We start from the raw sequence: 13,755 nt of genomic DNA on the forward strand, positions 1-13,755 counted from the left end.
TAGGTTTGTCATAGCTTTTCTTCCAAGGAGCAAGCGTCTTTTAATTTCATGGCTGAAGTCACCATCAGCAGTGATTTTGGAGCCCAAAGAGGTAAAGTCTGTCATTGTTTCCATTGTTTCCCCATTTATTTGCCATGAAGTGATGGACTGGATGCCATAATCTTAGTTTTCTGAATCTTGAGTTTTATCAAATTTTTCACTCTCCTCTTTCACTTTCATCAAGAGGCTCTTTAGTTCCTCTTCACTTTCTGCCATAATTGTGGTGTCATCTGCATATCTGAGGTTATTGATATTTCTCCCAGAAAACTTTATTCCAGCATGTGCTTCATCCAGCCTGGCATTTTGCATGATATATTCTGCATATAATTTAAATAAGCAGGGTGACAATATACAGCCTTGATGTACGCCTTTCCCAATTTGGAAGCAGTCTGTATTCCATGTCCAGTTCTAACTGTTGCTTCTTGACCTGCATACAGATTTCTCAGGAGGCAGGTAAGGTGGTCTGATATTTCCATATCTTGAAGAATTTCCACCAGTTTGTTGTGATCCACAGTCAAAGGCTTTGGCATAGTCAATAAAGCAGAAGTAGATGTTTTTCTGGAACTCTGTTGATTTTTCTATGATCCAACGGATGTTGGCAGTTTGATCTCCAGTTCATCTGCCCTTTTAAAATCCAGCCTGATCATCTGGAACTTCACAGTTCACATACTATTATTGAAGCCTGGCTTGGAGAATTTTAAGCATTATTTTGCCAGCAACTGAGTGCAATTGTACGGTAGTTTGAGCATTCTTTGGCATTGTCTTTCTTTGGGATTGGATTGAAAACTTTTCCAGTCCTGTGCCCACTGCTGAGTTTTCTAAATTTCCTGTCATATTGGGTGCAGCACTTAACAGCATCATCTTTTAGGATTTGAAATAGCTCTGATTCTAACTGTTGCTTCTTGACCTGCATGCAGATTTCTCAGAAGGCAGGTAAGGTGATCTGGCATTCCCATCTCTTTCAGAATTTTCCACAGTTTGTTATGATCCACACAGTCAAAGGCTTTGGCATAGTCAATAAAGCAGAAGTAGATGTTTTTCTGGAACTCTCTTGCTTTTTTGATGATCCTACAGATATTGGCAATTTGATTTCTGGTTCCTCTGCCTTGTCTAAATCCAGCTTGAACATCTGAAAGTTCATGGTTCACATATTGTTGAAAACTGGCTTGGAGAATTTTGAGCATTACTTTGATAGCATATGAGATTAGGCAATTGTGCCATAGTTTGAGCATTCTTTGGTATTGCCTTTCTTTGGGATTGGAATGAAAACTGACCTTTTCCAGTCCTGTGCCCACTTCTGAGTTTTCTAAATTTCCTGTCATACTGGGTGCAGCACTTAACAGCATCATCTTTTAGGATTTGAAATAGCTCAATTGGAATTCCATCACCTCCACTAGCTTTGTTCATAGTGATGCTTCCTGAGGCCCACTTGACTTTGCATTCCAGGATGTCTGACTCTAGGTGAGTGGTCACACCATTGTGTTTATCAGGGTTGTGAAGATCTTTTTTGTACAGTTCTTCTATGTATTCTTGCCACCTCTTCTTCACATCTGCACTTCTGTTAGGTCCATATCATTTCTGTCCTTTATCGAGCCCATCTTTGCATGAAACGTTCCCTTGGTATCTCTAATTTTCTTGAAGAGATCTGTAGTCTTTCACATTCTATTATTTTCCTTTATTTCTTTGCACTGGTCACTGAGGAAGGCTTTCTTATCTCTCCTTGCTATTCTTTGGAACCCTGCATTCAAATAGGTATATCTTTCCTTTTCTCCTTTGCCTTTCACTTATCTTCTTTTCTCAGCTATTTGTAAGGCTTCCTCAGACAACCATTTGCCTTTTTGCATTTCTTTCTCTTGGGGATGGTCTTGATCACTGCCTCCTGTACAATGTCATGAACCTCCATCCATAGTTCTTCAGGTACTCTATCAGATCTAATCCCTTGAATCTGTTTGTCACTTCCACTGTATAATCGTAAGGGATTTGATTTAGGTCATACCTGAATGGTCTAGTGGTTTTCCCTACTTTCTTCAATTTAAGTGTGAATTTTGCAATAAGGAGTTTATGATCTAAGCCACAGTCAGCTCCTGGTCTTGTTTTTGCTGACTGTATAGAGCTTCTCCATCTTTAGCTGCAAAGAATATAATCAATCTGATTTCGGTGCTGACCATCTGGTGACTCCATGTGCAGTCTTCTCTTGTGTTGTTGGAAGAGGGTGTTTGCTATGACCGATGCGTTCTCTTGGCAAAACTCTGTTAGCCTTTGCCCTGCTTCATTTTGTACTCCAAGGCCAAATTTGCCTGTTACTTCATGTCTCTTTTAACTTCCTACTTTTGCATTTCAATCCCCTATAATGAAAAGGACATCTTTTTTGGGTGTTAGTTCTAGAAGGTCTTGTAGGTCTTCATTGAACTGTTCAACTTCAGCTTCTTCAGCATTACTGGTTGGGGCATAGCCTTGGATTACTGTGATATTGAATGATTTGCCTTGGAAACGAACAGAGATCATTCTGTCATTTTTGTGATTGTATCCAAGTACTGCATTTCTCACTCTTTTGTTGACTGTGAGGGCTACTCCATTTCTTTTAAGGGATTTTTGCCCACAGTAGTATATATAATGGTCATCTGAGTTAAATTCACCCATTCCAGTCCATTTTAGTTCACTGATTCCTAAAATATCCATGTTCACTCTTGCCATGTCCTGTTTGACCACTTTCAATTTACCCTAAATGGACCTAACATTGGACCTAACGTTCCAGGTTCCTATACAGTACTGTTCTTTGTAACATCAGACTTTACTTCAATCACCAGTCACATCCGCAACTGGGTATTGTTTTTGCTCTGGCTCCGTCTCTTCATTCTTTCTGGAATTATTTCTCCACTGATCTCCAGTAGCATATTGGGCACCTAATGACCTGGGGAGTTCATCTTCAGTGTCCCATCTTTTTGCCTTTTCATACTGTTCATGGGGTTCTCAAGGCAAAAGTACTGATGGGGCTTTCCATTCCCTTCTCTAGTGGACCATGTTTTGTCAGAACTCTCCACCATGACCTGTCCATCTTGGGTGGCCCTACACAGCTCCCAAGTTTCACTGAGTTAGACGAGGCTGTGGTCCATATGATCATCTTGGTTAGTTCTCTGGATTGTGGTTTTCATTTTGTCTGCCCTCTGATGGATGAGGATAAGAGGCTTATGGATGCTTCCTGATGGGAGAGACTGACTGAGGGGGAAACTGTATCTTGTTCTGATGGGTGGGGCTATGCTTAGTAAATCTTTAATCCTTAGGAAATTAATATTGGTACATACTATTATCTAATCTATAAACCTTATTCATGTTCCTCCAATTATCTCAGTAATATCTTTTACAGGAAAAAATATTAGACAGAGTCATGTTTTAGTCCATGAAATCATGCTGACTAGAATTATTATGTCTCTTTGAGTGAGTGAGTTTGAGTGAGTGAAAGTCACTTAGTAATGTCTGACTCTGTGACCCCATGGGCTATACAGTCCATGGAATTCTCCAGGCCAGAATACTGGAGTGGGTACCCATTCCTGAATTCTCTAGGGGATCTTCCCAACCCAGGGATCAAACCCAGGTCTCCCACATTACAGGTGGATTCTTTACCAGCTGAGCCACAAGGTCTCTTTAGTATACTTTAATCTATTAGAAAAGCAGTTCCTAGGTGGCTCGGTGGTAAATAACCCACGTGCCAATGCAAGAATGGCAGGTTTAATCCTGGGTCAGGAAGATCCCCTGGAGCAGGAGATGGGAACCCACTCCAGTATTCTTACCTGGAGAATTCCATAGAGAAGCCTGGCAGGCTGCAAAGAATCAGACATGGCTGAGCACAAGCACAAAACACCAACAAATCTGTCAGATCAGTTCCTTAGCCTGTCTGTGTCTTCCACAATTTTGATATTTGTAAAAAGTACTGTATTAGTCTGCTTGGGCTGCTATAATAGAATACTACAGATTGGGTAGCCCAAACAACAGAAATTTACTCCTCACAATCCTGGAAACTGGAAGTCCAGGATCAAGGAGCCAGCAGAGCTGCTGTGTGGTGAGAACTCACCCCTTGGGCTGTAGACCACCACCCTCAATCTTTGTCCTCACATGGCCTCCCCTTTGTGCATGGAAGGTAGGGGAAGGAGGAGGGAAAGGTGTGCCTTCTCAAAAGGACACTAATCCTATTGGATCAGGGCCCCACCTTTATGACCTCATGTCACCTTAGTTACATCTTTAGAGGCCTTATCTCAACATGCCCCATTGGGGGGTTAGGGCTTCAACAAAAGAATTTGTCAGGTGCCACAAATGAATACTCCAACGGTTTTGTAGAATACCCCCCAATTTGAATTTGTCATGTGTTTTCTTGATGATTAGAATCAGATTATATATTTGGGGCAGAAATCCCACACAACTGAAAAAAGGGCCCTTTCTGGTGCATCTTACTAGGAGGCGTATGATGTCTGTTTGCCTCATTACTATGATGCTAAATTTGATAACTTGGTTAAGGTGCTATCTGGAAGGTTTCTTCATTGTAGAATTATTATTCTTCCATTTGCAATTAATCAGTATCCTGTAGGGAGAATCATTAACACTATAAATATATCCTATTCCTCATCAAAACTTCACCCCTTACTTTTAACATGCATTGATGATTCTCACCTGAATCAGTTATTGCTATGATGTTTGTCCAATGGTGATTCTCTGACTTTGCCATGCTTTCAATATTTGTTTATTAGCATTCATTTTATAGGGAAGAGCTTTTCCTTCTTCACACATCATTGTTCATTTGTTTATATCAATATGGGTTCAAGAAATCCTATTTTTCAATGTGTTACAATCCATTATCATCGTCAAAACTTAAATTATTGTATATTTGCTGTGGGAGCCCCTTCAGTCTGGCTTCTGAGTTCTTGATACGTCCCTATAATTCTTTCCTTGATTTCAGGCACAACAAGATTTTTTGGTTTCATCTTGTACTTTCCCTGTTCCAGCTGTGGTTTCAGGGAATGCTGTTTCATCCTAGTAGAGAATAGTATTTAGATACCAAGAGCTGTTTATGAAATGCCCATTTGGCCATTTATGGCCAAAATGATCCTCAGAGTCGCATGTTTTAATATTAAGAATGATGTTGTGGGAAGAGCTCTGGACTTTGCATCAAGGAGCTTGACTGTGAGTTCTGATTCTGCCACTTGGTGGTAAATAGTTTTGCCTTTCTGGTCTTACATTCCTTCCTTAAATTGAGGAGATCAACTAGATTATTTACGAGGCTCATCCCAGTTCTGAGATTGTCTGCCTACACATACTTCTCTTCTACCTCTTACCCAGGCCTGTTGGCTAAAGCCACTGGAACCGGCAGGGTAAAGTTTGGAAAATCAAAAAAGGATATCTGGACTACACATTCTAGCAAATAAAAAAGCAGAGAGAGGACAGGCCACAGTTTCAAAGTGAAACTGTGTGGAGGTGCAAGTCCTTCGAGCTTAGGCATTGGCCCTGGTCCCTGTTGCAGGTAGTGAGGACCCAGGCTGTGATCTGAGAGGCAGACTCTCAGCTGCATATAGCCCTTCCTTGGAATCTTGTGGTAGGGACAGATTCACCATCAGATCAGGTCCCCCTCTCTTTTTGACAAACTGTCTATCTAGACTTCTCAATGTTTTTATAATTTATTTCTTTCTCATACACTGTGTTCATTTGCTCTGTGTCTGAGGAAGCCATTCCCTAAATTTCCTGGCTCTTAGAGGCCATAAAAATATGTTTCCCAAAAGAAGAAATACACACACATGAGGCCAATAAACACATGAAGATGTTCAGCCTTACTAGCTTTGCAGGGAAAAAAATGAAAACTAAAACAAAGAGAAATAGCTAACTGACAAATTGGCAAGTTAACCCCCAACTAGTGCTGGGCACTGTGTAAGGGGCATTTCATGCTCACATGCCACACTGGAAGGGAGATGTGGGATGGAAGCAGCTGCTCATGGAAGCTGTCTAGCAAACTCCAGCAAAGCCTCAGGGCTTTGCATATCCTTTACCCAATTGTCATGTTCCCAGGAATTCATTCTAAGAAAATACTTACAGATATGAACAAAGCTATCCACACAGGATGTTCAGAGAGAAAAAATTTCTAAAACAACCTAAGTGCTTAAATATTTGTGGGTTGAATAACTCATTTATGATATATCCATACAGTAAAATACTGTACAGCCATTAAGAATTATCACAAAACATGATATGGAGAAATGTTCACAAATTGTGAAAACAAGTTGCAAACAGGTATGTAGCTTATAAGCGTATTTTTAAAAAGAAAAAGATATATAGATTCACAAGAATGAAGAATAGAAAGAGATTTAGCTACCTACTTATCTTGAAGAGGTGCAATGGCAGGTGATTTTTCTTTTTTCCTTCTTTTGTTTGCTCACTTGTATTTTGATAATGGGCCTTCCCTGTTGACTCAATGGTAAAGAATCTGCCTGCCAATGCAGGAGATGCAAGCTTGATCTCTGGGTCAGGATGATTCCCTGGAGAAGGAAATGGCAACCCACTCTAGTATTCTTGCCTGGGAAATCCCATGGACAGAAGAGCCTGGTTGGCTACGGTCCATGGAGTCTTGAAAGAATCGGACACAGGTTAGTGACTAAACAACAGCAACATTTTGATAAAGAGCATATATTATTTTTGTAGTAAGAAAAGTGTTACTTTTACTATACTACATATAGGAAAAAAACACAGCTCCATCTTCCTTTATCACTGTGGAGTGAGCACAGTGTGCCCTCAGCTTCTCTTGCTAAATCAGAAAAGCAGCTGTCTTGGGGTCAAGTATCTGGCCATGTACTCTTGTCAAGGGAATGTTTCACAGTGAAAGTGTTTCTAACCCACGTGGAAACTGTGTGGAAGTGCAAGTCCTTTGAGCTTAGGCATTGACCGGGAGGGTCGGGTATCCTGGGTCTTCTCCTGGGTTTTCTACACAACTCTGTCCTTATTCTTAGCATTCTTCCTCTGCTTTACTCCCTTAGGCTGCGTACCTTCTACCTCCTCTTTTGCTATTCCAGCTATCTATTGCTATATCACATCCCAAGACGTACGTGTGTGTGTGTGTTAAGTCACTTCAGTCATGTTGGATTCCTTACAACCCTATGGACTGTAGCCTGCCAGGCTCCTCTGTCCATGGGATTCTCCAGGCAAGAATACTGGAGTGGGTTTCCATGCCCTCCTCCAGGGGATCTTCCCGACCCAGGGATTGAACCCTCATCTGTTATGTCTCCTGCATTGGCAGGCTGGTCCTTTACCACTAGTGCCACCTGAGTAGGCAGTCTTAGACCAAGACTTGGTGGTGTACAACAAAAACAGTGATTAATTTCGCTCATGAACCTGCAGTTTGTGCAGAGCTCAGTGGGGTCTGGTCAGCTCTACTCCGTACAGCATCAGCTGGGCTCAGCAGGTGTGGAGCATCTGCTGCCAGGGTGGCAGTGTTCTGCAGCTGACGGACGCTGTCATCAGCTCCTTTCGTGGAGGCCTCTCTGTGGGGCCGCTTAGGCTTCCTCACGAAATCATGGTTAAGCTGTTAGTCTTCTGGGGCTGCTGTGGCAAAATGCCACAGACTGGGTGGCTTCAACCAAGAAAGTTTGTTTTCTCACAGTTCTGGAGCCTAGAAGTCTAAGGTCAAGATGTTGAAAGGGTTGGTTTTCTTCAGCACCCTCTCTCCATGCCTTGCTGACTCCTGCCTTCTGTGTCCTCACAAAGCATTTCTCTGTGTGTGCCCATTTCTCGTGTCTCCTTCTCTTCTTATAAAAAGTATATTAGATGAGGCCCCCATTGTGATGGCCTCATTTTAACTTCTTCACCTCTTCAAAGTTCATCTCTCCAAATGCAGTTATATTCTGAAGTACTTAGCACTCCAACAAATGAATCTGAGGGTGGGAGACACCTTTCGGCTCATAGCAAGTTCCAGGAGTGAGTACCTAAGGGGAGACAGAGAGTAGAAGCTGCCAGTTCTTTAAGGCCTGGGCCCGAAAAGTGGTGCTGCCTCACTGCCTCCACGTTAGTTTAACCAAGCAGTCATAAACCCAGATTCAAAGAAAAGGGACATAGACCACCGTCTCTGGATGGAAGGAGTGTCAAAGAATTTCAGAGCTGTACTTTAAAACCACCAGCCTTGCTTTGAGAATATTGCTGCTCTAAGCTGACCTGGAGCTGGAATCCACACCATTCACTATTCTCTTTGTCCTGGCACTGGATGAAAATGTGCTTCTTACTCTTTTAACAAAATCTGCTTGCAAAGTCCTGCTGACCTCATTGGCTGTGCTAATACCCCAGCTACTAAAGAAGATGTTTGAATTGAGAGCTAGAGGGTGTTATTTGAAAACTACCACCACTGGCCTACTTGTGTCTGAAGATGTAGGAGCTGGTCATTTATGGGCAGCTTCTTTATTCCATAACATTTTCCACTATTTACTATAAACTTAAATGTACTATAAATTTTACTCTTTTTTATGTATATTGTCTATTTCACCCAGCCAGATGAATACCCTGCCACCAAAAACATATCTTTGTACTATAAACTTAAATGTACTATAAATTTTACCATTTTTAAATGTATATTGTCTATTTCACCCAACCAGAAGAATACCCTGCCACCCAAATCAGATCTTAATTTTGTTCTCTGATGTATCACACATATTTAGAACCATGCCTGGCCCATAATCATCACTCTATAAATGTATATTGAATGGATAAAAGTACACATTAATTTTGTACCTTGTTGTCTAACTAGTGGGCCTGTTTTTCCTTCCTTCAGTACAAAAAGGCTCTCCATGAGCTCGTGCACTGCATGGCTCTGACAAGGATCTGCTACGGTGATTCCCACTGGAAGCTGGCCGAGGCACACGTTAACCTGGCTAAGGGTTATCTTCAGCTGAAAGGTGAGTCTGCCTCAGGCTGTGGAGGATCAGCTGGCTGGTTTCTGCTTTTTTCCCAGACTTGGCTTAACTTTAGGAGGGTCAGGTGTTCTTAGATGTTCTCCTCTCCACACATTGAGAAGCCATTTCCTTTCACAGCCAATATGATTTTCTAATATAATATGCAAAAAAGAGAAGGAAGATTTTAGCCCTGCAGAGCTTTATTCTTTATGATCTTAAAAACAGTTCTTAGGAGAAAATTGATTTGTTAGCTTTGAAGGCATTGTAGAAATGGCCTAGGGTCTAGAGTCGGAGCCTAAAATAGAATCCATTCATATATGTATTGATGGAAAATCTCTTGCCTGTGAGACCAAACCCCTCCCCCCAAAATAAAAGGCTAAATCAAGCTGGCAGTAAGCAAAAGGTAACTTATTGATTCATACACCTTAAAATCCAAGGGTAAGTCTTACTGTAGACTTAGCCAGTGGAGAAGGCAATAGCACCCCACTCCAGTATTTTTGCCTAGAAAATCCCATGGACGGAGGAGCCTGGTAGGCTGCAGTCCATGGGGTCACTAAGAGTCGGACACGACTGAGCGACTTCACTTTCACTTTTCACTTTCATGCATTGGAGAAGGAAATGGCAACCCACTCCAGTGTTCTTGCCTGGAGAATCCCAGGGACGGGGGAGCCTGATGGGCTGCCGTCTATGGGGTCGCACAGAGTCGGACACGACTGAAGCGACTTAGCAGCAGCAGCAGCAGACTTAGCCAGATCCACGTTTTCAAACAACATGATCAGATTTCCATTCCTCTCTTTCTCCAGCACTTGACTCTGCTTTCCTCTGTATCGGCTCCATTCTTAGCCCAACTTTGCCCACATTGGTGGCAGCAAGGTTGCCAGCAGCTTCAGGTTTCCCTCCTCAGCATTCCCAGGATAAAAAAGAATGTATCTTAACCAAAATCTCACAGTTTGGGGATTCTTATTGGGATGACTTGGGTTGTATGCCAAAGACAAGAACTAGTCTGAGGAAATGGCAACCCCCACCCCAGTATTCTTGCCTGGAGAATCCTGTGGGCAGAGGAGCCTGACAGGCTGCAGTCCATGGGCTTGCCAAAAGTCGGACATGACCTAGCAACTGAGCATACACACATGGTCTGATTGGCAAGACCTGACTTTGCTTCCATTGGATCCTGGGGGAGAGGCTGGCCTTGGCTAAATCATGTGGACTGAGTGTGCAGGGGCATTCTCAAAAGAAAAGAGGGCAAGGGAGAATAGATGCAAAGAAGGCAAAAACACAGACTGGCAACCATGGACAAGACGCACAAGAGCACGTCTCTGTCCCTTCAGCTGAAAAGAGATGATACTGATAATGATGCTGCTGCCTTCCCAGCATCATGGATCAGCCCAGTGAGTGAGTAAATGAAGTGAAGTGGAAAACACCACAATGCTATGCTTACAACTGCCACCCAATAAACTTAGCCGAACCTAACAGGTAGACTGGTCCTACCTGTTAGATCAAAGACTGTTAGAGCCAGAGGGGACCTTGAAGATCATCTAGTTCAAACCACACCCCTCTACCCCCTGTTTTCTAGATTCAGAGGAAACAACTAGTTTGATTTGAAACAGGCTGCCCCAGGTCAGACCTTAATAGCTGACCCAAGACTCAGATCTAGGATTTTGGTTGCCAGTGCAAATGTCCTGGCATCTGGGATTTTAAGTGATGCTTTCCCACCACAGTCTGAAGAAGTCCTACCTTTCTTCATTATGGACTTTTTTTTTACTCAAATTAAAATAAAAGCAGTATCTACTAGTTACTGAGGTCTCATTGAGTGCCAGGCACCATGATATTTTCCACATATAATTTCATTTAATCATCACCAGATGGCGCTAATGGTAAAGAACCTTCATGCCAATGCAGGAGACTTAAAAGGCGTAGGTTCAATCTCTGAATCCAGAAGATCCCCTGGAGAAGGGCATGGCAATCCACTCCAGTATTCTTGCTTAGAATCCCATGGACAGAGGAGCCTGATGGGCTATAGTCCATGGGGTCGCAAAGAGTCAGACACGACTGAAGTGAGTTAACACATACACACACACACACACTTCACTACTGTGCTATGAGGCAGGTAATGTTATTTTCTCTGTCTACAGTCCAAAAAGATAAGGCCAAAATTTCTGGGTAACTGATGGAGCAGGAAATCTGGGCAGTGTGATTTCAGGGCTAGCATTCTTGAACCTCAACCCATGCTGCCTCCAGTAGGTTGAGTTCCAAGTTCCTTGAAGAAATAGACAAATGGTTGTTTGAGGCCTTACAAATAGCTGAGAAAAGAAGAGAAGCTAAAAGCAAAGGAGAAAAGGAACTGTAAACCCATTTGAGTGCAGAGTTCCAAAGAATAACAAGGAGAGATAAGAAAGCCTTCCTCCATGATCAATGCAAAGAAATAGAGGAAAACAATGGAATAGGAAAGACTAGAGATCTCTTCAAGAAAATCAGAGATACCAAGGGAATATTTCATGCAAAGATGAGCACAATATAGGACAGAAATGGTGTGGACCTAACAGAAGCAGAAGATGTAAAGAAGAGGTGGCAAGAAACACAGAACTATCCAAAAAGATCTTCACAACCCAGATAACCACAATGGTGTGATCACTCACCTGGAGCCAGACATTCTGGAATGTAAAGTCAAGTGAGCCTCAGGAAGCATCACTATGAACAAAGCTAGTGGAGGTGATGGAATTCCAGTTGAGCTATTTCAAATCCTAAAGGATGATGCTGTTAAGTGCTGCACCCAAAATGCCAGCAAATTTGGAAAACTCAGCAGTGGGCATGGAACTGGAAAAGGTCAGTTTTCATTCCAATCCCAAAGAAAGGCAATGTCAAAGAATGTTCAAACTACTGCACAATTACACTCATCTCACACACTAGCAAAGTAATACTCAAAATTCTCCAAGTGAGGCTTAAAGAGTATGTGAACCGTGAACTTCCAGATGTTCAAGCTGGATTTAGAAAAGGCAGAGGAACTAGAGGTCAAATTGCCAGCATCTGTTGGATCATCAAAAAAGCAAGAGAGTTCCAGAAAAACATCTACTGCTTTATTGACTGTGCCAAAGCCTTTGACTGTGTGGATCACTATAAACTGTGGGAAATTCTGAAAGAGATGAGAATACCAGACTGCCTTACCTGCCTCTTGAGAAATCTGTATGCAGGTCAGGAAGCAACAGTTAGAACTGGACATGGAACAGACTGGTTCCAAATCGGGAAAGGAGTACATCAAGGCTGTATATTGTCACCTGCTTATTTAACTTATATGCAAAGTACATCGTGAGAAAGGCTGGGCTGGATGAAGCACAAGCTGGAATCAAGATTGCCAGGAGAAATATAAAAAACCTCAGATACACAGATGACACTACCCTCATGGCAGAAAGTGAAGCAGAACTAAAGAGCCTCTTGATGAAAGTGAAAGAGGAGAGTGAAAAAGTTGCTTTAAAACTCAACATTCAGAAAACTAAGATCATGGCATCTGGTCCCATCACTTCATGGCAAATAGATGGGGAAACAATGGAAACAGTGACAGACTTTATATTTTGGGGCTCCAAAATCACTGCAGATGGTGACCGCAGCCACAAAATTAAAAGATACTTGCTCTTTGGAAGAAAAGCTATGACCAACCTAGACAGCATATTAGAAACCAGAGACATCACTTTGCTGACAAAGGTTTCTATAGTCAAAGCTATGGTTTTTCCAGTAGTCACATATGAATATGAGAGTTGGATCATAAAGAAAGCTGAGCACCGAAGAATGGATGCTTTTGAACTGTGGTGTTGGAGAAGATTCTTGAGAGTCCCTTGGACTGCAAGGAGATCCAACCTGTCAATCCTAAAGGAAATCAGTCCTGAATATTCATTGGAAGAACTGATGGTGAAGCTGAAACTCCAATACTTTGGCCAGCTGATGCAAACAACTGACTCATTGAAAAAGACCCTTATGCTGGGAAAGATTGAAAGCAGGAGGAAAAGGGATAACAGAGAATGAGATGGTTGGATGGCATCACCAACTCGATGGACATGAGTTTGAGCAAGCTTCGGGAGTTGGTGATGGACGGGGAAGCCTGGCATGCTGCAGTCCATGGGTTACAAAGAGTCAGACACGACTGAGTGACTGAACTAAACTGAACTGATCATGTCTTTTATAATATTGCATATGTTATTGGCACTAATAAATTTCTGGTAGGTTGATTATGTGCTTTAAAAAAAAAAAGACAAAATTCTGTAAGTGCTCCTACAAAAATAGCATACCCTGGATTTTTCTCTTTTTGCCTGTATTTATTTATTTCTTCTTCTTTTTTTAATTTTTTAATTGAAGGATAATTGCTTTACAGAATTTTGTGTTTTTCTGTGATACATCAGCAAGAATCAGCCATCGGTACACCCATGTCCCCTCCCTCCCATCTTCCTCCCCATCACATCCTTCAGCCTATCACAGAGCCCCTGTTTGAGTTCCCTGATTGATACAGCAAATGCATGCCCTGGATTTTCTCCATCAGAAAATCTATTCTGTTTTATAGACATAGGAGCAGAATGAACTTCACATTTTGACAGCTTTATTTATTTATTTATTTATTTTTGGAGATTGAAAGTACAATTCCTTGTAATGAAGAATGTAAGACCAGGAGTATTGGGATATGAGTGGAGGGGTATGTTGTTGCAGGGAAGAAGGTGAGGGTATGGGAAAGTGAGAAGTCCTGATACTCCTAATATCACCTTTTCCACAAATGAATATGCCAGTGGAAGAACACTAGAACCCGCTGGGAATTAGTTCTTGG

General features: G+C 42.0%; 1 protein-coding gene across 10 annotated transcripts in view; it reads left to right on the forward strand.

Moving 5' to 3' along the window:
- Window positions 1-13,755, forward strand: part of TTC23 (tetratricopeptide repeat domain 23) — a 160,433-nt gene that overhangs the window by 58,283 nt on the left and 88,395 nt on the right. For all 10 annotated transcript variants that reach the window (XM_061394261.1, XM_061394264.1, XM_061394266.1 and 7 more), the window contains one exon: window positions 8,831-8,954. In XM_061394261.1, coding sequence (XP_061250245.1) covers window positions 8,831-8,954 — 124 coding nt within the window. The remainder of the gene's footprint in view (window positions 1-8,830; window positions 8,955-13,755) is intronic.

Source organism: Bos javanicus, chromosome 21 (genome assembly GCF_032452875.1).
Source record: "Bos javanicus breed banteng chromosome 21, ARS-OSU_banteng_1.0, whole genome shotgun sequence".
NCBI classification, from domain to species: Eukaryota; Metazoa; Chordata; class Mammalia; order Artiodactyla; family Bovidae; genus Bos; species Bos javanicus.